The sequence below is a fragment of the Capricornis sumatraensis genome, chromosome 11 (assembly GCF_032405125.1).
Source record: "Capricornis sumatraensis isolate serow.1 chromosome 11, serow.2, whole genome shotgun sequence".
In the NCBI taxonomy this organism is placed as follows: Eukaryota; Metazoa; Chordata; class Mammalia; order Artiodactyla; family Bovidae; genus Capricornis; species Capricornis sumatraensis.
The window spans coordinates 34,270,473-34,295,009 of NC_091079.1; the positions used below are offsets into that span (position 1 = coordinate 34,270,473).

The following is a 24,537-nucleotide window of genomic DNA, read 5'->3' on the forward strand; positions in this document are numbered from 1 at the left end:
CTCTGCATATTTCCTAATCTATAATACGGGTATAGTTGCTGTAGAACTGTGAGAAATACACAATAATGTATATAAAGTATACAAATACCTTTTATAGGCAAGCCCTCAAACAATGCCTGTGCATTAATACTCCAACTAGCACGGATTAAGCACCACCTGTAGTAGGCATCGTACAAAGCCTGGTCACCACTTCTATCAGTACAGTGACGCTCAACATGCTCCAAGCCAGGCTGCAGCAATACGTGAACTGTGAACTTCCAGATGTTCAAGCTGGTTTTAGAAAAGGCAGAGGAACCAGAGATCAAATTGCCAGCATCCTCTGGATCATCAAAAAAGCAAGAGAGTTCCAGAAAAACATGTATTTCCGCTTTATTGACTATGCCAAAGCCTTTGCCTGTGTGGATCACAATAAACTGTGGACAATTCTGAAAGAGATGGGAATGACAGACCACCTGACCTGCCTCTTGAGAAACGTATATGCAGGTCAGAAAGCAACAGTTAGAACTGGACATGGAACAACAGACTGGTTCCAAATAGGAAAAAGAGTACATCAAGGCTGTATACTGTCACCCTGCTTATTTAACTTCTATGCAGAGTACATCATGAGAATGCTGGGCTGGAAGAAGCACAAGCTGGAATCAAGATTGCCAGGAGAAATATCAATCACCTCAGATATGCAGATGATACCACCCTTATGGCAGAAAGTGAAGAGGAACTAAAAAGCCTCTTGATGAAAGTGAAAGAGGAGAAAGAGGAGAGTGAAAAAGTTGGCTTCAAGCTCAACATTCAGAAAACGAAGATCATGGCATCTGGTCCCATCACTTCATGGGAACTAGATGAGGAAATAGTGGGAACAGTGTCAGACTTCATTTTTTGGGGCTCCAAAATCACTGCAGATGGTGATTGCAGCCATGAAATTAAAAGACACTTACTCTTGGGAAGGAAAGTTATGACCAACTTAGATAGCATATTTAAAAGCAGAGACATTACTTTGCCAACAAAGGTCTGTCTAGTCAAGGCTATGGTTTTTCCAGTAGTCGTGTATGGATGTGAGAGTTGGACTGTGAAGAAAGCTGAGTGCTGAAGAATTGATGCTTTTGAACTGTGGTGTTGGAGAAGACTCTTGAGAGTCCCTTGGACTGCAAGGAGATCCAACCAGTCCATTCTAAAGGAGATCAGCCCTGGGTGTTCATTGGAAGGACCGATGTTGAAGTGGAGACTCCAATATTTTGGCTTCCTCATGCGAAGAGTTAACTCACTGGAAAAGACCCTGATGCTGGGAGGGATTGGGGGCAGGAGGAGAAGGGGACGACCAAGGATGAGATGGCTGGATGGCATCACCGACTTGATGGACATGAGTTTGGGTGAACTTTAGGAGTTGGTGATGGACGGGGAGGCCTGGTGTGCTGCAACTCATGGGGTCGCAAAGAGTTGGACACGACTGAGCGACTGAACTGAACTGAACTGAATACTATTTTCCTAAAAGACTAGGGGAAACTCTAGAGTGAAGGTGGAGTATACGGGCATCTTTTATTGCTTATTACAACATGCATGTAGAAAAGCCAATTTTTCACTCCCAAAGAGCTCCCTGATAGATTAATGCCCTGATTAAAACTCCACCACAACAGAATCAATCTAATCTGAATTAGTTTCACTAGCTCTTGAGAGTCCCCTGGACTGCAAGGAGATCAACTCTAAAGGAAATCAGTCCTGAACATTCATTGGAAGGACTGATGCTGAAGCTGAAGCTCCAATAGTTTGGCCACCTGATGTGAAGAACTGACTCCTTAGAAGAGATCCTGATGCTGGGAAAGATTGAAAGCAGGAAGAGAAGGGGACGAGGATGAGATGGTTGGATGGTTTCACCGACTCGATGGACATGAATCTGAGCAAGCTCCGGGAGCTGGTGATGGACAGGGAAGCCTGGTGTCCTGCAGTCCATGAGGTTGCAAAGAGTCGGACACAACTGAGCAATGAACTGAACCCCAAATCTGCTTTAAAGTGTAAAACTTCCTAGGAAATAACTTTATGAAACAGAAGAGAGAGGATAGCTACATCTCTTTCTAATTCTCTCTCCTTGGCATCTCGTGTCATCTGGTTCTACTGTTTATGAGCTTTGTAACCCTGGGCATATCACTTAATCTCTTGGAAGCTGCTTCATCATTAAGACGGGAATGGTAGCACTTAGCTACCCCTGATGTAAATAAAGACCTACGGGAAAGAGAAACCATCTGGGTAGGAAACACAAAGAAAGCAGAAGGGAGGAAAGAGCCACAAAAGAATCAGACAGAATGACTCAAAGAGGAAGAAGGAGAGAGGCAAATACACAAAGAATAAAACATTTGCACAGGGCGTAAATTTCACTCAATAAGCATGAGTCCTCAGGCCAGGGATATAATCCACTGTGGAAAAGTCAATCTCTTGTGAAACTTATGACTTTTAGCATTTCCCAACAATTAGTGGTCATCCAGCAAATGAATAGTGATGTCATCAATATTAAAGAAAAAATGAAGATCAACTAAGGGCAACAGAGATGATAAAATTGTCTATAGAAGAGCCAGCAAGCTTAAACTTTTATAAGTTTGCTTAAATGTTCTAAGCAAGTGAGCATCAATTCCTGAGTATGATACTGCTGTGGTGTTAAAAACTATGTGTTGCTACATATACATTTACACTAACATATCATATAACAGGTTATAACACAGAATCATGTATGTTGTCTTTTCTGAGTAATTAAAAAAATAAAGGACTGTCAAAGGTAATATAGTTGTTAACCCTCTGCTGCTGATTTTAGGTCCCAAAGCCATGCATGCCAATTTTCTTCCTCTTCTTCTCTTCTCTACTGATGGCACAATATTGAAGGGAAAAGACGTTTTACCATGAGACTACCTTAACTAGATTCTGACCCTCTTTTTCTAGTTGAATAATTCTGTTCTATAAATATTACCTGAGCTCCAACTAGATAAGGAACAAAAGGAACACAGAGATGAGTGAGAAACTATTCCTACTTTAAAGGGGCTTGGGCTATGGTTAACTGCAGGCCAGCAATATATGTTGTCTGGATAGACAGTTATATTGCACGACAAAGAGATTTAAAGGTTGAAGGGGATCAGCATTAAGTCAGGTTGGTCAACACCTGGTGTAGTTTAAACACATGGAACATATTTCTAAGCACCTCCTTTTCTTCTTCCTCACCTCTCTCCTTCCAGTAGGCTTCAAAACTCACATACACCTTTCCAATCCTCAAAACAGCTAATCTTCCCTAAAACTCCCCTGTTCATCTGCAACTGGTGTAGGGATTCCCCTACTTGGCCCCTCAACATAAAATCTCCACCTGCTTTTCAACAGAATCCACTGGGTTTCTACTCCACATTCCCAAACGGCAGGAAATGCACACTCTGGCCTTATTTTGAAGTATCTTTAAACAAAAGCATCCCTTTTGCTGAAGAAATCATAATCTACTGTTAACTGACCAAATTAATACAGATGTCCCCTGTTAAGTGCTTAACAAGGCACTGAAAAATGGTATTATGAGAAGGCAAAATCAAAGCTCACAAACTGACAGTTCTGTTTGCACAGTGGTTCAAAAAATTTAGTAACTAAAAAATAATCAGCTAAACTTCTGGGTTTTCCCAAAACCTGAAGATCGGGTAACACTGTGTCCACCCTCCCTCATAGCAGCAGGGATTGGCCAGGTTACAGGCATCTCCTTTAGGTAGGGCATAAGCTGTTGGGTGGGCTTCCCAGAATCTGCTTGCCAATGCAGGAGACACCGGTTCAATCCCTGGGTCTGGAAGACTCCTTGGAGTAGGCAACGGCAACCTGCTCCAGCATCCTTGTCTGAGAAATTCCGTGGACAGAGGAGCCTGGTGGGCTACAGTCCATGGGGTTGCAAAGAGACATGACTGAGCAACTAAACACAAGCTCTCAGGTATATGGCAGTTCTCCTGAAGACTCTTGTGACCATCAAGGATCTGTGCCATACATACCAGGTACCTAGACCTCAAGGAATACAGAGGTAGGCAAAATACAGAAGCCCTGCTCACGCGGAATGACACTGTGGCTTTGAACAGATGATGAAGGATGGGCTAAGCAACCCACAAGGAACAGTAAAGGTATTCTAGTATTCTTAAGGAACTCCCTATCTAACAGAATCTGTGAGCAAATCTTTTTGTGAAGTGAATGGCCACTCCCTATTTTATCAGTTTTGAGCCCTACAATGAAAATGTTTCAAGTGACGGCACATAGTTATTTTCTAAACCCATATAATTTACAAGATTATAGTGTGAATTCCTATACACACACTGAAAAATTATTATGAGAAGTGATAATGATTTTTTTGTCCAGATTTATGTATCACTTAAATTGACTTCTGAGTTTCACACATGGATTCAATTATCTCTGTATCTCGTATTCTGTATATCTCATATATGATCTAAGTATACTGTTAAATTTGTGGTGAACATCTTCAGATTAGCAAATCTGCATTAAAAAAGACACACCCTTTTAACATTTAAAGGTACCATCAAAATTACATTTCCTATTATTTAATACTAAAGCTCTCAGATTCACAGTAAATTCTATTTTGACAACAAAGTGAAGCCCTTAAATTGTAAAGGTTTCTAAGTATGAACTATTTGTAAATGCCCTCAATTTCTGCCTTGCTGACCTATACTAAAACTTTTGATGCCTACTAATTATATAATTGGTAAGTGAATAAGGGACACCAGAAAGATTACTTGATAACTTGAGAAAGTGTTTATACAGAAAGTGAAAGTTGTGTCCGACTCTTTGCGACCCCATGGAATTCTCCAGGGCAGAATACTGGAGGGGGTTGGCATTCCCTTCTCCAGGGGAACTTTCCAACCCAGGGATCAAACTCAGGTCTCCCTCATTACAGGCGGATTCTTTACCATCTGAGCACCAGGGAAACCCAAGAATACTGAAGTGGGTAGCTGATCCCTTCTCTAGTGACCTTCCCAACCCAGGAGTTGAACCAGGGTCTCTGGCTTTGCAGGCAGATTCTTTACCAGATGAGCTACCAGGGAAGCCGTCTGCATACTCTAATTAAGTTTTCCTGGCATTAAAATCACAGGAAACCATGAGTTGCAATACTGTAAACTGTTTAAGTAAAAGAGACAAGGAAGAGAGAATATTACAATATGAATATACTGTTCAGGTAAATTAAAATAATTTTATCCAACTAGGTCTGGTTCTGTCTGCCCTAAACCAAGTCATATTGTTTACTTTACAACTTGGGTTAGTAAGACCATGATTACCATTTAGGGGAACAGAATTCTCTTCTGTGAAAATTGTTTCCTGGCTCATTTATCATCACTGCCACCAAATATAAAAATTTTCTTCAATCACAATCTTGATTTGTATGACTCTAAGAATTAGCCCTAAGAAAAACAGGTGGTACTGGTACGGAGATCAGGCTACTTATTTATTGACTCAAACTCAGGTCTTCTGGCTACTAAAGTCACATTCTTTCCACTATGCTTTCCTGGCTCTTTCTCAATAATAACTTAAATGTAAAGTAAACTTTCAGAGTTTGCAAAGATCTACTATCTCATTTAACCTTGGTAATAATCCTAGGAAGTTGAGGCAGACATAATATCTCTAACACTCAGGACACTGGGTACCCACACATAAAACGATTTGCCCAAAGAAGATGGACTGAATGCCTGGCAATATCTGCAAGACACAAATAACTACTAAAAAACCTTACTGTGTGACCTTCAGAGTAAGCATGTCCTCAAATGAGTATAATTCATCTGCTGCTGTTATATTCTAGAGATGGTAAATACCAGATATCTGCACTGCTTCTCTTCTTTTCCCACAATCCTTCAGCACACTCTTTCTTGCAAGGCCTGAACCTAGCCTCCGAAGCATTTTGAACACATAGTTCCAGGCAACCCCTATCAACCAACACAGATAAAATCTGCATTCCTGTTCTTCCTCCATTAAGGCCCACTTGTATAATATTTGTTTTTGACATTTTGTCTTTGCTTTTGCTTGGATATTTGCTTTCATGGCTCTACCAGAATTGTATATATTATCTTCTCCAGGTCCTGGAACTCTGCCTTGTTTTGATCTCAGAGCACCAGCTGCAAAGATTCATATATAGCAGGCACATAAGGTGTTCTGAGTATACCAGAGAAAAATGCATGGTATTTAGGAAAACATCTTGGAGAAGGAAATGGCAACCCACTCCAGTACTCTTGCCCAGAGAATCCCGTGGACAGAGGAGCCTGGTGGGCTGCTGTCCATGGGGTCGCACAGAGTCGGACACGACTGAAGCGACTTAGCATGCATGCATGCGTTGGAGAAGGAAATAGCAACTCCCTCCAGTATTCTTGCCTGGAGAATTCCAGGGACAGAGGAGCTGGTGGGTTGCCATTGATGGGGTCGCACAAAGTCGGACATGACTGAAGTGACTTAGCAGCAGCAGCAGGAAAAAATCTAAAGTTAACAACGACAAAAATACCTTCCCTTATTTCTAACCACTCAGGAAAGAGTCAGATAGTAAAAACAAGTTTTGTGGGTCAGATGGTTTCTGATGCAACCACTCAACTCTGCCATTATGATGTAAAGCACCTATAAACAACATGTAAATAAATGAATGTGTCTAGATTCTAATAAAAATTTACTTATGAACACTAAAATCTAAATTATTTAATTTTCACATCACATTCTCTTGACTTTTTCCCCCTAACAATTGAAAAATATTAAAATAAAAGCAAAAACAAAAAAATCTTAGCTTGTAAGTCATAGAGAAAAAGGGTGTAGGCTGGATTTGGCCAATGGGGCCAAATGTACTCACCCTTGGCCTAAATCTGTGGTTTTCAAAATGAGAATTTCAGGGGGTCTGCAAGATCCTTTCAGCAAGTCCAACTACCTATGTGTGAAGCTGGACTTTCTTTGGTTCAACCAAAACACTTAAAAAAAAGTCAATCGTCAATCAAAACAATGCACAACAGATTAAATGCATAAGCAAATATGAAGACCCAGCTGCATTCTATTAAGCCAGAAATTGAAAGATTTGCAAAAATGTAAAATAATGCCACTCTTCCCACTAATTTTTCTTTGTTTAGAAAATACCTAGTTATATGTCATAACGTTCTTTATATTAACATGTAATAGACTTATGATTGATTTTTTAAGTGCATTAATATTTTTTAAGTTCCTCAGTTTTGATTTCTATTTAGATGCCAACAGCTACAACCCATGAAAAGTTGGCCCTAAATAAAAAATAATTTAAAAAAATATGCTGTTTGTTGTACACACACACACACACACACGTAAACTGGCCACACACCATAGCACGTGGGATCTTAGTTCCCTAATCAACCAGGGATCAAACCTGCATCCTCAGCAATGGAAGCACAAAGTCTTAACCACTGGACCACCAAGAAAGTCCCTGGCCCTCAGTAAATTTAAGAATGTAAGGGATCCTTGAGACCGGTCACTTTGAGAAGCAGCCGCTGAGCTGCAGCAGGATTAACTGCTGTCGGCTGAGCTGCCTTGAGAAATGAGGGCACCTCCTCAGGTCAGGGCACCAGACAGACCTGATTTCGATCTCCTTGATTTCCCCCCACCTAAGAGCTTCCTGGTATTTCTTTCATTAAATCCTTATTTGGTAAAATGTAATCCCATGCAATTTATTTTCTTAAATAATAAAGTTGGTGAAAATGTTGGGTGATTTTCATTGGAAGAACTCTTCTACTATGTGCAGACCATAAAAATGCTTTAGCCTTTGTCAAAATAGGCAACTAGATTCAAGTATCTCTCCCTGGCTTGTCTTTTCCAACCTTAAAAAAAAAAAATCCACAAAATTACTATTGTAACTCCTTGCCTTCAGAACATCTCTCAAAATAAACAGATTCACCAGCTTCTTTATAAATTATAATCTCTTTGATTTGGCTCCACAAAACTGTACAAGCCTGGTGCTAACCAGCATCCTCACTAGCATACATCTAAAGAAATGAAATCCAGGAGGCATGGCACCAGTTTAACTGATAGCACTAACAATGATGCACTAAAAATCACATTTTTGCAAGTAAAGTATATACATCTTACAGAGTATCTTAAAAGAATATTAATTAATATTTTGCTTGTTTTACCATTTGATATTTTAAAATTTTTTAAAAGATTACTTTAGGAGACATAAAAGGAAAGTTCTCTTAATTCTAGTGTTACCATATGTAAGGAAACTGTATATAAGGAAGTTTTCTTAAATATAAATTTACTCTGTAGTAAGGTTTAACTATCCAGACAAACGATGTATACTGCTGGCCTGGGGAAACCTCTTCCTCATTCCTCATTTTAGAGAGAATTAAAGAAATGATACTATAATTCCAATAATTATAATTCTGTTGAATATACACTGTTAATTAGAAGGCACTTCCACCTGAGTATATGATTCTAAAGATCTTTATAGTTTTCTCTTATGGAATAATAACTTTGTAAACAATAACAAAGTGGGAAGAAATTTCTGTTTTTTGAATATTTGTCCTTTAATCTGCATTATAAAATATCTAAAAAAAAAAATCAAGAATTATGATCAGATGCTAAATCTGCCATAATTTGTGATTATTGTCTCCAAGAAGAAAAATAAAATAATTTGGTTATTTTGACCAAAGCAAGAACTTCAATTTAATAGCTAGCATCTAGAGCAGAAAGGCACTAGCAAATTATTACCTATTTGGAGAATTGTTATCCATCTGGGGAAACAGTACAGATTAATTTAGAGAGATTTGGTAGCTATGCTGTTCAATGAAGAACAACAACAACCAAAAAAACACACAGATTTGAAATGTGGGGAAAAATGCTTACTATTTAAATTTACAGTAAAAGCAAAAGTCTCATCATGATTGCAAAACATTCCAAATTGTGAAACTTAAGTTATTTGTAAAACAGACAAAAGTAAATCTGCTTCCTCAGTTATTTTTTGAGATCTCATCATCAATTTAAAGAAAATGCTTATATTTAAAAGAAGGCCTATTTAAAAATAGGAATCCTGCTAAATACAAATATGAACATGAAGTAAATTTATCTTATATCATGTATTCCTGTCCCATGTATATGCAAATGAAGGTGATATGAAACCAAAGTTAAAAAAAAAATTACTTGCTTCAATTCTCTAAGGAATAAAAGAGCCTCAAACCTAAAGAACAGCAACTGATGCTAGTGTAAAAACAATAAAATTACGTAAAATTGGTATGTGGATTATATGGGGAAAAAGGGAGGAAAAAAAAAAAGGACATGTACTTCACTGTATAAAAAACATATTTCTGCCAACACTGTCTTCAAGATTTTGGGGGTACAATTAATAATTTTTCTACTCTCATTTTTAAATTAAAATTATGTGCATTAAAAACCTGAGTATAATAAAGTTTCCTAGGAAGGCAAAAAAAAAAAAAAAAATCACGTGGAATTTATACTACCACCAAGACAGAAGAGATCAAGAGGATTTTGGTCTCATATTTGAGAAAACATTGCTCCTACTACTGTAAAACAGCAAAACTAGAATCAAGATACAGTTATTTTAAAGCTTGGCACAGCAGTTTAAAATTTGAAAACTACCTTTGCTATTTAGTTTTATTTTTCCAATTTCTTTCCCAGCAGTGGGACAATAACAGTGTAACTTTCTCTACCTGCTGAGGAATTTTCTTAGCACTTTGTGGAAACCGTTGGCTTTCAGAAATGGATAGGCTGATTTGAACCAAAAGTTAGACAAAATACAGATTTGCAACAACAATAAAAAAGCGATTTAGAAAGAAGATCAAGCCAAGCAGATAAGCAAACTCTATAAAAATCAGTTTTCTGGGACTGTTCATCCAGTCACTTCCGTAATTTAAAAAAGCCAAACCAAAGCAAAGCATGCTGACTTACATTGCTTCTTTAGTTCTTTCAGCTGTTGTTTAAATTGGACAAATTTTTCATTATTTTGAAAGTCTGCATCGGAATTCTTATTCTGTAAAGCCAAAAACTTCTTCTCCACTAATAATTTTAGATCAGGTATTTTCTCTGAACGTTCTTCTTTTACCTGAGGAGGACAATAAAATTACTGTAGTTAAATGTTAACAATGACACAGTCTTGTAACAGTATTTTTCTTGCATTTTATTCAAATATAAATATAGAGGTAGAAAACAGAATTTCCTTCAACAGAGAACCAGGGAGGCAGGGCCCTGTTTCAGAAACAGACTGCTAGTGGACAGCAGAGAAACTCATTTACCCCATCTACCCTTTGGTTTCTTACACTATCCCTTCGTTGCCCTGCTAACTTGCCGTGTCCAGACAACTACCACGCAACTGTGTCCCCCACCTTCACCCGAAACTGAGCATGACGACGCTTCTTCTCATTTAGGTCTATGCGGTCCCCCCCTCCTTCCTCTCAAGTCTGTCCTGCATTCTCTCCAGCACTCCTCTTCTCTGGTCCTAGGCCCCAGCAGGTGAGGCTGGCTCCTCCTTCACAAAATGAGTGGAGACTTTAGCCCCGAACTTCCACCATCTGCGGTCACCAGGAGTAAGTGCCCCTAGTCTGTTCAAAGCTAACCTCTCAATCTTTATTCTCCCCTCCCCCAATATTTTATTATAAAATTTTCAAACATGCAAAAATGTTGAAAGCATCATATTTTACCATTCAAAGTCAAAAGATTATCTGTAAGTCCTCTGCTTTGATTATCTTCTGTCATGGAGGAAAGAATTAGATAATCTTCTTTTGTTTAATTGCTACGCATGCTATGCATTAGCCAAATCAAAAAAGAAAATTAAGCATGAAATCAAAATACCTAAATCTATATGTAAAGTACAGAGTATAGGAACTGACTGTCTTCTCATTGCACTGATGAAGCTCAACCAGTGCTGGATCCATCATCAGAGAGGTGTGAAAAACATGGCGAGGCTTTAGTGACAAGTCATATGTAATTGAAAATTTAAAATAAGTCCTATCAGGCTAAAGAAACAATAAAGCCCAGTTTGGAAACAAGAAGGTACAAAGACAATCAATCGAATAATGCCTAATATCACAAAAATAACAGTACTTCTATCCAGTGCATGGTTATTCTCTATCTCTACACTGGAGAGAACAAGATGAGACAAGTTCAAGGCTGTAGCAAGAAGAGGGCACAGAGCAGACACAGAAAATAAATGATGAGTTCTCAAAAAGGAATAAGGGGCTCCCTTTCTGGATTTGTAAAATAAAAGCACACATGTGAAGCTTCTCAAGGTCTTTGATTAGTAAGAAATTATTAATCTTCCATGATCAGAAAAGAGCTAATCTGAGCAGATATCAGTAAATGCAGATGTCCGTTTCCAACAAAGTCTCTAACCCACTCAACACGCTTAATCTCCCCAGACCCAATACAACCACTGCTGAGGAGCTGGGCAGAAAAGTGCGGGGCAGGGGATGGAGGCATTTTGGAGTTGACAATGCAGCAATTTGAAGTATGACTAGGAAAACCTGAATACATCAAACTTAGTGATTCAGAGTACTTTCTTCCCCCACAGCTAGAACCTCCAGAGAACTGCTGTAAAGCACAAAATTTCACTGCAGCAAATACCTTCTCTGGAAACTTGATGCTGCACTTGGCATAGCTATCCACTGCAAAGAGAACTTACTGTACTCCAGCTCTCAAAATGAGAGCCTGGAAAATATTAAACTCATTATCTGTTAAATCAATGCAATAAATAGGAATTAATTCTATTTTTTAATGGTTTCTTGCATTGTTTGTATTCTCAAGATAAAGAGATACAGAATCTCAAATGAGGAAAGAAAAAAGCCATTCTTTGAGTTGTAAGTTGACCATAAGTGTTACCTGGTCTGAAATAAGTAAGGATGGCCCTCTTTTCCTAAGACAAACATAAAAATACCTCCAAGAAGTCTGAGGGGGAGGGAGGAGAGGATCTATTAGAGCCTTAGTCCATCCTTTTCCTAAGGATAAACTGCCTGGGTACAAGACGTAAAACCTGAGTTTTAAGTCACTGGGTGTACTAGTCTGGTAAGACTGTCATAGCAAAGTAACACAAACTAGATGGCTTAAACCACAGAAATGTATTTTCTCATAGCTCTGGAGTCTAGGAATCTGAGACCAAGGTGACAGCAGGGTTGGTTTGTAGAAGGCCATCTTCTCCCTATGACACAGTCTTCTCTCTGTACGTGTCTGTGTCCAAATATTCTTCTCTTGAAAGGACACCAGTCACCACATTAAAAGGAAGCACCCTAATGACCTCATTTTACCTTTGATTATCTCTTTAAAGACTCTATGTCCAAACACATTCTGAGATACTAGAGGTTAGGCCTTCAACATATGAATGTTGGGAGAATACAATTCAGTTCATACACGGGGTTAAAGGAATTTTAAGAGAGAAACTAACTGAGAAGTAAACTGAGCAGACACTGTAGTTAACAGAATGGGAATTTAATATTGTCCTGGAAAGAAAAGGTCATGTTTTTAAGTAGCATCCACTTATCAAGTGAGTGGCTTCTCTGTGTAGCTAAACAGGAGAGAAGACCAGAAAAGCTGATCAGGAGTACACGGTAAACAGCTTTGGGAGCCAGGCTATGAAAGTGAGGCTTGATTTGATAGGCAGCAGTGAAAGACATTAAAATACTCTAATGAATAAAGTGATAATACCATGAAAATTTTCTTTCTTTAAAAAAAAAAAAGATTGCTGTAGTTAAAGCATCGAGGATGCACTAAGACAGGAAACGAAAAGGAAGTTACTGAACTATGCTAACTAATGGCAAGAGGGGCTGGCAACTTGATCAAATTCTATTGCTATTTTTGAAGCAGAATTACTGAGTCATTTTGTGAGAGGAAGACATGAAACTGATGATGTCTTCAAGATTTTTAATATGAGCAACTAATTAAATAAAATTTTCTTGAGGAAAGAGAGGGCAATCCTGAATGTCTGGACAACATCTAAGTGGAAAGATCTAGTGAGCAGCTGGAGAGACATTTAAAATGAGAGCATGTGAAGGAAAAGAAGAGAAATGCAAAAAGGAATTCTTTAAAAAAAAAAAAAAGTGAAGAAGAGAACCAGGAGTTAAGGCAAGTCCAAGAAGAAAAGAAAAGAAGAGAATTTCCTTAAGAGATGCTTGTCCTTTGGAAAAAATGATGCAGGAGAGCTTGAGTAAGATAAGGGCTAAAAAGAAGCCACTGGATTTAATTACCAGGCACTGGTACACTGCACTGGGACTACTTATCTGTTTCAACCTACTAGTCTGCAAAGCTTCTCTCAGACAAGGATCATTTCATGGTGCCCAATATACCATCTATGTTATAGCAGCTGCTCAAGTGACGCTGATGAACTAGTGAATTCCAGAGACGGCAAATTCTACTCTAGTGATGTAAGAAGAGGGACTAAGGGGGTACTGTATGAGCAAGTGAATCAAGTTTGGCAGCAAGGGAAGGAGAAAGAGATGGGAAGCAGATCATGGGAAAGAGAGAGCAAAGGACACTTGTTTATTCGTAGAGTGGTCAACAGTAGCTTGAAGTGAAGTTGACATGATGGCTGAGAAAGAACATGGACCCCAAGATTAGACAGGTCTGGGTCCCTAAGTTGTGGATTTGCAGACAATCCTTCTAGGCCTTGGGTCTATCTCACTTCTTAATTGGAAATCAGGAACGCCGTCAATGCCATGAAGACTTAAATATGCCACGTTTGTGTTTAACTTTGGAGCACAGAACATATTAATTTTTTTTTATTCTTTCCTTCCAACTTTAGCATAGAGTCTTCAACATGTTTGAGGACTGAGAAGGAACCAGCGAGGGAACATAAATCAGAAACACTGAGAGAAAGCAAGTAACGGATTTCATTTGAGGAAATCCTTCAAGTACTAGGGGCTTCCCTGGTGACTCAACTGGTAAAGAACCCACCCACTATGCAGAAGACCTCGGTTCAACCCCTGGATTGGGGAAATCCCCTAGAGAAGGGGACCGCTACCTACTCCAGTATTCTGGCCTGGAGAATTCCATGGACTGTATTCCATGGGGTCACAGAGAGTAGGACACGACTGAGCAACTTTCACTTCACTTCAAGTACTAGGGCAAAAACTAGAGAGAGAAGAAGACCATCTGCAGAAGCACAGGAGTCTTTACCAGGGGTCCTAACTGCCCACAGGGCTGTACACGCACGGACCTGAGGAAACCCCCAAGAAGCTCAGGACAACATGGAGTGGTGAGCACCGTGCAGAAGCAGCCAGCAGCAGCCCCAGGGGAGACGAAGCCGCCCCACAGCTCTGGGGGACCACTGCCAAGTGACAGCAAGTACAGGTTTCTAAGGAAAAGGTACAAATCTAGACTTCTGTGAGATCTTTTTTTCTTCTGGTCTTTAAAACAACATATAGACCAAACAATACATTATCAGCCTGAAGCCAGGAATTTGAAACCTAACCTAACCTTATTAACGCAAACAAGATGTCAATATTTTGGACACAAAAAAGCAAAGTACTACTGTGATCCACCATCTTTGGGGGTCAAGTGCAATCCCCAGACATCTACTTTAGGGATGAAATATGGTCCTTTCAAACAGGACAGAGAATAACAGGGAAAGGAGAGTGTGGGGAAGAGAGGGGAAAGTAAAGGATTCCATTCTGACATGCTAATCCCAAGTATTAATGAAAACCTTGGGCTCTAGACTGGAGATTAAAAATGAGGCTCTTCTGCTAACTGAATGACATTAGAAAAGTTACTAAATGCATCTAACCTTTAGTTTCCTCACTTGTAGACAGAAAATAATAACAGGATTTCCCTCCTGATGTTGAGGACAGGAATAGCTGAGATGAAGCAACACAGCTCTGGTGAGCTATTTGTCATAGAGAACAGTCAGTGAGGAGGAGGTGTTATTGTTGTGATTATCATTATATGTATCTCCAGGGTAGCTGGATACCCAGGCCTGCAACTCCACAGACTGACATGAACACCCACATAGAGAAATCGGGGCATGGATTTTAATGGAAACCTGGAAATGAATGGGATTACCAAGAAGAGGAAATAAACAGAAACCAAAAAAAAAAAAAAAAGAGTAAGGCAAGAACTCTGAAGAATACTGAATTTATGGGGAAGTTTGAAGGATCAAGAAATAAAAAGTGCAAGAATTAACAGGACAACCAAAAGACAATGTCCCAAAAGTCTAGGATGTTTCAAGATCTGTCAAATGCTACACAGAAGTCAAGTTAAAGAAGGACTGAGAAGTGTCCACTGGATTCAGTGACTGGGTCACTGGGGACTTTAGCAAGAGCCAGATATGCACAAAGTGCTGACTTCAAAATACACAGATTTTTGTTGAATGAATTGTTTCAAAATGATGGAGCAGTGAAGACAATGAAGACAAAACACATGTTGCCAAATCTTCCAGAGACTCTCCAACTAACTGCTCAGTTTGAGATCAAAAGCACTTGAGAACGTCTAGCTACATTTAATTGGAACTCAACAATCCTGTGACTTTAGTATTTGTCTTATGTCAGCCAGGGAAGGCAATTAAGGAGCTGACTGTAACAATGAAGTCAGATCTCTGGTGGCTTGTCCCTATGAACAGAGGCTCGTTGTTTCAGAAAAAGAAATAAAAGTAGGAACAAAAGGAAAGCTCGTGGTCTTTACCCATACTGAAACTACATGTTATTTTCAGCATGCTTTAAACTAAAATTTATAATATTTATATGATGATCACACACTTCATTTCTTTCAAACAATATTGTACACATATGCAATTACTCAGTGTGTCACTTTATTGCCACAGGACAAAGTCAAGGTCTCCTCCTCCAATCATTATTGCCTTATAGCTATTACTTCATTGGGAGAGAAGATCACAGGAGTGAAGGATATTAATGGGCTGAGTCATTCACACACTTTTGAATCATGGGAGAATCTAGTATAAAATTAGTCATTCTTGTAACTGAACCAAGACTCAAGATGGATTTACTCTCTCCAAAACAGCCACTGTTAGATGTTTGGCTCCCAAAAGAACATATACCTAATGATTTATATTTTGGATATCACACAGCCTTGAGAAGTTTATTATGGGTACACAGTGGTGATAAGCAATATGCTTTGTGTTCTGCTCAGTATGCTAAGTATCCCAAGTTCCAATCCATGATCTAAGGCTGTGGGACCTACTTTCATGCTGGGAATCCAGGGAGAACTGTCTCAACTGGTCCTAGAACATTCATTCAACAATATTTACAGAGTCCCAACTGGATCCCAAGCAGCATAATGCACTTAGCATAATTGCTGAGACATTTATGGAGGCTGGCCCAAACTTACGACACACCACCAACCCAACTGGTCATGCACTGGGTAAATTTATATAGGCCAACACTGTCTCCACCTATATATAGCAAAAAAGCTTGCAGAAGTTTTCACTGAAAGGCATGTCCAGGCTACAAATCACTATGCTTTCACTGACTACAACCTAATTGCAAAGGAGACACATTATATTTTCTAGAGACTTTACTATACTGTCCATGACCTTTAAAAAAAAAAAGGACAAAAACACATATGTCACACACACTAATGATGACCAGCATGGATTATACCCTTCATCTCAGGCCAGTTTCTGTTGTCAATTGCACAATCTGCACTGAACTCTGTTGGACTCAATTTGCAGTTGAGTGAGTTTCCTAGTGCCATTATTTAGTTTGACTCTTGACAGAAACACTTAAGAGGGAAGGAACACTTCCTTGTTGAACATTATGACACACTGAATGGACGTCTCAGTTTGCCCAGGTGTTGTAATACACCATCATTGGACATGGAAACATCTTTCCCTCTTCAAGCCTTTCAGAAAAATTTTGAAAACAAATAAATTCAAACCTGTGGGAAAGTGCCATTGGTCTGGTTCTAATGGACACGTCCTATTGGAATAGACAGTTGTCCCACAGATGGCAGCTGAATGAGGCAACCTCATCTATGTACATCTGTTACTAAACATTTCTGCTGTTGAAAATTACTCTGATCATTCCTCATGGCACCAATCCCACTATAAGACTATGACCAACAGGAATGACATATTTGTTACAGGACTCCAATATGGTTGGGGGGTGGGGGGAGACGGGTAAAGGAACCAAACTGCTGATTTGCCTTCTGGGCTTTGTTGTTGTTTGCTTTGTTTTCTTCTCTATTTTCCTTTTCTTTGTTTCTTCAGCAGAACTTATAGAAATAACCATTATTTACCTATTCTATTTATTCACCCATTCAATAAATACTTACCAAATGCCTACTGCATGCAGGCACTGTGCTAGGCACTGAAGATTCCTTAGTAAATAGACTAACCTGGTCTCTGTTGGTCTCTTGGGATTTGGAGTATAGTGGAGGAAAACAGTACTATTCAAAGAGTCAAATATACTATCATCAGCTGTGAGAAGTGTTGTGAAGGAAATGTATTAGATGCTAGGAGAGCATGCAACAACATAAATACCGAGAACATCGTTTCACAGGCAATCTTTTTATGTACTGCTCAATTTAAACACAGGTCAGGCTGAGGGGAGAGTGAGATGAGGATTTTTACTGTTGTTATTAACAAACACATTGCAACTGCACAAAACCTTTCATCTGAGTGGTTCAAAGCCTTCTATGCACAAGTATCATTATCCCAATTTGACAGATGTGAGAAATGGGCAGTTTACAGTGATTAAGCGTCTTGCCCAAGGTCATACTGAGTCAGTGACAAATGACTGCAACTCATTCAAACCTCCTTTCAACTTAATTTTGCTTTGCATGTGCCTCCAAGTGCCAACTCAAAATGAACTTTCATAACTCATCCGAACTTTATGAAAACATACTTGATTTCAGGCAGATATCCTTTACCTTCAGTGGCCATTTGTTAGTTCTCATATGAAGACATTTATTCTGAATTTAATAAAATTGCATTCCTATCCACTAAGCCTCTGTCAAAATCTACAGAATTATTCAATGCCTTATTTATCGCTACCGTATCTCACTCAAGATTTTAGAATAAAAAAAGGACAGCAATGGGTTGACGCTAATGGGATATACTGGGTTTCCCAAGTACCCCATTATCCAGAAAGATGAGATGATCTCCTAAAAATGCTAGATCGTCTGCTGAAGATCCAGTGCCAGTGCTGCTGGGGAAGCAACACCACAAGAGGCTGATGTCCCCCAGCAAGCGGGTAGCCAGTGAATAATATATGAGAGGATTTCTCCAATAGCCAGAACACCAACCAAGGGACAAAAGTTGAATTAGCTGTGAATCTTCCCCTCCCTCACTTACACCTAACAACCAACTTGCATTTTTTTTTCTGCCATGATTGCAACTCAAGTTCTGCAGGTCTAACAGTCTTAGTATCCAAGAGAAGACTGATTTTACCCAGGGACTCAACAATGCCTTCAGTGATTTTGGGAGCTTAAACAGCAACCTAGCAATTTTGAGCTTCTCATGACACTGACCAGACAGACAAAAATTGAGGTTACAGAATTGGTTGGGGCAATGAACCTTAACTACCAAGGGTAAACAGGATGACTGCTACCAAGTGAGGAAAAGGAGGTGTGTGTCTGGAACCTGGACTACCTCCTAGGTTTACCACATCATTATCTAAAGATAATGAGAGTCAAAAGCAACTCCATACAGACAGGATCACCAAGAACACATATACCCCAGTAACTGCTGTTGTAGTCAGGTAAAAACCTACATCATTTGAGAGTCTATTGAGGGCAAAGAGAATATACAACAGGTACTAGAGAAGGGAGTTAAAATACCAACTATGGGTTCAGGATCAATAGCAAAAGCTAAGTATCCATATTTCTTCCTTGGTCTGACATGTACAAATTTATGTTTCTAACTAATTTCTTCCTTTCTTTTCCTGCTCCTATTTTACAAAAAGTAAGCTGGTGGCTCCAGAGAAAGCGATGGCACCCCACTCCAGTACTCTTGCCTGGAAAATCCCATGGACAGAGGAGCCTGATAGGCTGCAGTCTATGGGGTCGCGAAGAGTCGGACACGACTGAAGCGACTTAGTAGTTTATCCAGCTCGTGGCTCACTAGTTACAAAGGACCATAATGGAACAGAAGGCACGTAAAGTGTGTCCCAAATATCCTAGATTTGGAAACAGACACTTAAGATGTTGTATGGAGGAAAGACAGAGCATATTTTTCACTTTTATCAGAGAGCTGCAACATGTTAGAACGGAGCAATTTCCTATTGTTGCACTGTTAGCAAGTTTAAGTCTGGAAGGGAAGTGGATACAGAGGCTGAGTGGTCAAGCTCACTGGTTGAGAATATAGGAACCTTTCCTTTGTTTGGGGAATTTTCCACGTTATGAGTGATACCTCACTAGGGCAGGAAACAGAAATTCACTTTCTCAGCTTCCATGCAAGAAGAACACAGACATGTCAGCTTGACCCCTGGCCTGCGGGACTTCTGTTATTGACACTGACACAAAGGAGGTACCAGCAGAGCCCCTGCAACCAGATTACCCAAGGATTTAACATTTAAATCCCAGCTCTGCTTCAGACAAGCTGTGAAGTCTTAGGCAACCTCTGAGAAACCTGATCTCCTCATCTCTAACTCTACAAAAGTCTCTGCATTGTCATGAATACTAAATGAATTAATGCATTTAAAGACTGTAGGGCTTTGGAATTCAAATACAGTAGCTACTAGCTACATGTGGTTATTAAAATCTAAATTATTTAAAATTAAATACAATTAAAAATTAATGAGGTTGATGCAAAAGTAATTACAGTTTTGGACTGTGAATTTTAAATCATGTAACTAGGCTCAAATACATCTTTATTAATCAAAATAGGAACCATTATAGTCAACACACTTTTGCCAATAAGAAATAAGTTAGTCTATTCCTGTAGCATAAAAATCTCTGCTTCGGGATTTGACAAACTCTTCGAAAGCATTTTCTGCATCCTGCTGGTTGCAGAAGTGTTTGCCCTGCAAAAAGTTGTTGAGATGCTTGAAGTAGTAGCCAGTTGGTAAGAGGTCAGTGAATATGGCGGATGAGGCAAAACTTCATAGCATGATTCATTCAATTTTTGAAGAACTGGTTGTGTGACATGCAGTTGGGCATTGTTGTGGAGAACAGGGCTCTTTCTGTTGACCAATGCCAGCTGCAGGCATTGCAGTTTTCAGTACATGTCATCGATTTGCTAAGCATACTTCTCAGATGTACTGGTTTCACTAGGGTTCAGACCAGCCACATACCACCAAACAGTGACCATGATCTTTTTTGGTGCAAGTTTAGCTTTGGGAAGTGCTTTGGAGCTCCTTGTTGGTTCAACCACTGAGCTGGTCATCACTGGCCCACTTTCATCACACATCACAATCTGATCGAGAAATGGTTCACTGTTGTTGCATAGAATAAAAGAAGACACTACCAAACGAGACTTTTAAAAAAAATTTCCAGTCAGTTCATGAGGTACCACTTATTGAGCTTTTTCACCTTTCCAATTTGCTTCAAAGGCCAAAAGACTGTAGAATGGTCAACACTGAGTTCTTCGGCAAATTCCACGTAGTTGTAAGAGGATCAGCTTCGATGACAGCTCACAATAGTTGTTTTTACCTTCTGATGGCTGGCCACTATGTTCCTCATCTTCAAGGCTCCATCTCCTTTGCCAAACTTCTTGAACCACCACTGCACTGTATGTTCGTTAGCTATTTCTGGGCCAAACGTGTTGTTGATGTTGCGAGTTGTCTCTGCTGCTTTCCCACCCATTTTGAACTAAATAGAAAACTGTTCCAATATGCTTTTTGTCTAACATCATTTCGTAGTCCAAAATAAATATAAAATAAGCAGCAAGTAATAAGTCATTTGCAAAAAAAAACCAAAACATAAAAATGAGAAATGCATGTTAAAATGATATATAACATAACTACATTTATTCAGAATATATTCCAACATCAAATGGCAAATTTCAACAGTGCAAAAACTGCAATTACTTCTATACCAACCTAATAGTTCTTCAGTCACGCTGTCATATTTCAAGAGCTCAAAAGCCACAGGTAGCGGCTACCTTTCTACAGTGCTTATAGAGAACATTTTCTTTACTGCAGAAAGTTCTACTGAAAAGCGCTGACTCACAGAATTATTCCTGGCACTCAGTAAGCACTATTATTATTAACTAGTATTGTCACCTTTGTTATTATTTTACATTACATCCCCAGAACTTCTTCGTCTCACATCTAGAAGTTTGTACTTTTTGAGTACTTTCACCTGATCCCCCTCCTTCATCCCTTCCCCTCAAGTCTGGCAACCACATTATCATTACTGTCACAACAGCAAGTTTAAGATACAGTTGAATTTAAAACCTGGTGGACATGCAATTAAATGAGGTCTTCTGACAAGAATCAGCAGAGTATCAGTTGCAACAATTTCTCTCAATTTATAGCTTATTATGGGCAAGGTATTGAGCTAAGCACTTCACAGAGCTATTTTATTTAATCTTCCTAAACAAATAAACAACCTGAGAAGTAAGAACATCCATATATTACAGATTGGGAAGTTGAGGCCAAGGAGTGGTATAACTACGAGCACTCAAAATGCTCATCAGTATGGGATGTGTGATTGCCAGGTCTGCAAAACTCCTAAATCCATGACAGCTTCAGTTTCATTTCCCTACAGATTTACTGAGTATCCACTAGGGGCCAAGCACTACATAAATGCTGGGAATACAGTGGAAACAAAAGAGACCAAGACTCTCCCCTCATGGACTCCGAGTTCTAATTAAGAAGAACAGTCAGAAAAGATATAATTAGCCGGATGGTAATAAGTGCTATGGAGAACAGTTAAACAGGGTGGGTGAGCTCCTCTATGATGGATGGTTACGGAAGGCCTCACTGACAAGATGACCTCTGAGCAGAGACCTGATAAAAATTTAAAAGGGCAGGGGGGAGTAGAAGGAGATAGAATCAGAAGTGAAGATGGAGTTGTGGGGTGGGGGCAGACCAGGGAGGCCAATGCATGGCCTTTAGCCCCTGCTTGGAGAGAGATGGGAAGGACTGAGCAGAGGACTGAGAAGATCCGGTTTCCCTTTTTAAAGGATCACTCTGGGGCTTTCTTGGTGGCTGAGACAGTAAAGCGTCTGCCTGCAATGAGGGAGACCAGGGTTCAATCCCTGTGTTGGGAAGATCCTCTGGAGAAGGAAATGGCAACCCACTCCAGTATTCTTGCCTGGAAAATCTCATGGATGGAGCCTGGTAGGCTACAGTCCATGGGGTCGCACAGAGTCGGACACGACTGAGCGACTTCACTGTACTTCACTTCCAGCTACTGTGATGAGATCAGGTTTGAGGGGAGGAATGGCTGCAGCAGGAAACCACTTAGAAGCAGACCAGTCAGTAGGCGTCCGCTGGCCCAGGAGACAGTGGCCCAGACCAGGGTGGCAGCAGAAGCAGCAACAGGCGGTCAGATTCTAACCGCATTCTGAAGGCAGAGAAACAGGGTTTATTGATGAAGCCTGCGGATGCGGGCTGTGAAACATTAACGAACTGAGGACAACTCTGGGTTTGGCCTGACTAGATGAAATGGTACAGATGCCATTTCCTGAGAAGGGGAAGTTGGGAAGAACAGCTGGTTTTGGAGAAAAAAACAACCAACCAACCAAGAGTTTAGTTTTAGAAAGTTAAATGTGAAATGCCTATGGGAATGAAATGAAGTGGGGATGAAAAGGAGACAGTTGTGCGTCTGAGACATGGTTTTGGAGAAAAGATAGGGTTATAGCTATAAACACTATGAAAGATGACTAAGTGTGTGGTGTTATGAGAACACAAGATACATCTGGCGGACAGAGGCTGGGTGATGTCAGGGAGGGCCATGAAGAAGGAGCCAGACCAAGTTTATGAAGGGCAGGAAGGCGACAGTGATCTGAAAGGGAGAGAGCACCTCTACCAGAAAGAATAATGTGTACTCAGCCCAGAAGCAAGAGAACATTCCTAGAACTAGCATAAAAGAATGGTAAAAAATTGAGCCTACCAAGTTAAGCAGGGGTATACGAATTTAATCCTGAGGGTAATCAGGAATAACTGAAAAAGGCAGATAAAATAATCAAATCTGCAATTTAGACAGAGTTCTTGAGCTACTAGATAGGAAGCAATATCTGTTGTGCTGTTCAGTCGCCAAGCTGCATCTGCCTCTTTGTGACCCCATGGACTGTAGCCTGCCAGGCCCCTCTATTCGTGGGATTTCCCAGGCAAGAATACTGGAGTGGGTTGCCATTTTCTTCTCCAGGGGATCTTCCAAACAAAGGGACCAAACCCGTGTCTCCTTCACTGGCAGGTGGTTCTTTACCACTGAGCCACCTGGCAAGCCCAGAAAGCACGTTAGAAGAGAACAAAACTCTCTGCAGAAAACTCTCCATGGGAGACTAGAGATTATGAAAACGGCAATGAAAATCATTTGCGAGTCAGTAAATGCTGGTGATGGAATGAGCGCTATGAGGAAGTAGGAGTGAGGATGATAATCAGGTTTCTGATGTGAGCCACTGGGGTAGACTGAAAGCAGAAAGACCAAACAGACGTGTGTGATTCTCAGCCATGTGATCTGGAATGGAAACAAGGATTTGGGACTCGGCAGCACAAAGATGGGCTTCCCAGGTGGCGCAGTGGTAGAGGACCTGCTTGCCAAAGCAGGAGACCAGAGAGCCATGGGTTTCATCCCCAGGTTGGGAAGATCCCCTGGAGGAGGAAATGCCAACCCACTCCAGTATTCTTGCCTGGAAAAAACCAGGAACAGAGGAGTTTGATGGGCTGCAGTCCATGGGGTCATGAAGAATCGGACCCAAATGAATGCATACACACAGCACAAAGACAGTAATTCAAGTTGAAAGCTCAGGAAGACAGTGCAAAGGAGAGAGTCTAAGAACAGGTAGGAACACCAAGATTTCATGGCTGGAGAGGTAAAGCTGAGTCTACCAGGAGACTATGGAGGCGTGGCTGAAAGCAAGAAGAAACGTCAGACGTGTTGTCATGAAATTTAAGGGGACGTAACAATTCAGGGAGGAGGGAGTCCTCCACAGTAGCAAAGTCAAAGTCAAAGAAGAGAACGACTGAACAATGTCCTCTGAATTTTTCACCAGGTGTGGAATCTTGGGCCATTTCTGCAATTCTTTTGGCCTCAGCATCCTCCTCTATGCAAGAATGTTAAAGTTCCCACTGTACCCAGTTTTTTTGAGGATACACGGTGATGCAGCCCAAGTACTTAGTACACTGTCAGACATACGAGGCACTTAAAAAGATGCTCTATTCTCAGTGCCCCACATCTCATGGGATGTCAGACAGGTCAAGGTAACAAGGAGAAAAGGGGCTGAAAGCACGAAACCACTCGGAACCAACGGCCTGGGAGCACACTATGCATTTTGAAAATTAGCAATGGAGAGGTGAAACAAACTACAGACTTTGTCCTTTTCTTCCTCCCCTCTCCCAAGGTTCCCTCTCTCCCCACTTAAATGCAGTTTATAATGCAGAAATTCCCCAGGGCCTGTCTAAGGAACCTTCTAAGCATATATTGGGCTTCCCAGATGGCTCAGTGGGTAAAGAACCTGTCTGCAGTGCAGGAGATGCAGGAGTC

General features: G+C 40.2%; 1 protein-coding gene across 1 annotated transcript in view; it reads right to left on the reverse strand.

Annotated features, from left to right (window-relative positions):
- The window catches only part of NSMCE2 (NSE2 (MMS21) homolog, SMC5-SMC6 complex SUMO ligase), a 230,994-nt gene that overhangs the window by 143,558 nt on the left and 62,899 nt on the right, over positions 1-24,537 (reverse strand). The window contains exon 4 of the mRNA XM_068983939.1: positions 9,898-10,051. Within this exon, the coding sequence (XP_068840040.1) occupies positions 9,898-10,051 (154 nt within the window). The remainder of the gene's footprint in view (positions 1-9,897; positions 10,052-24,537) is intronic.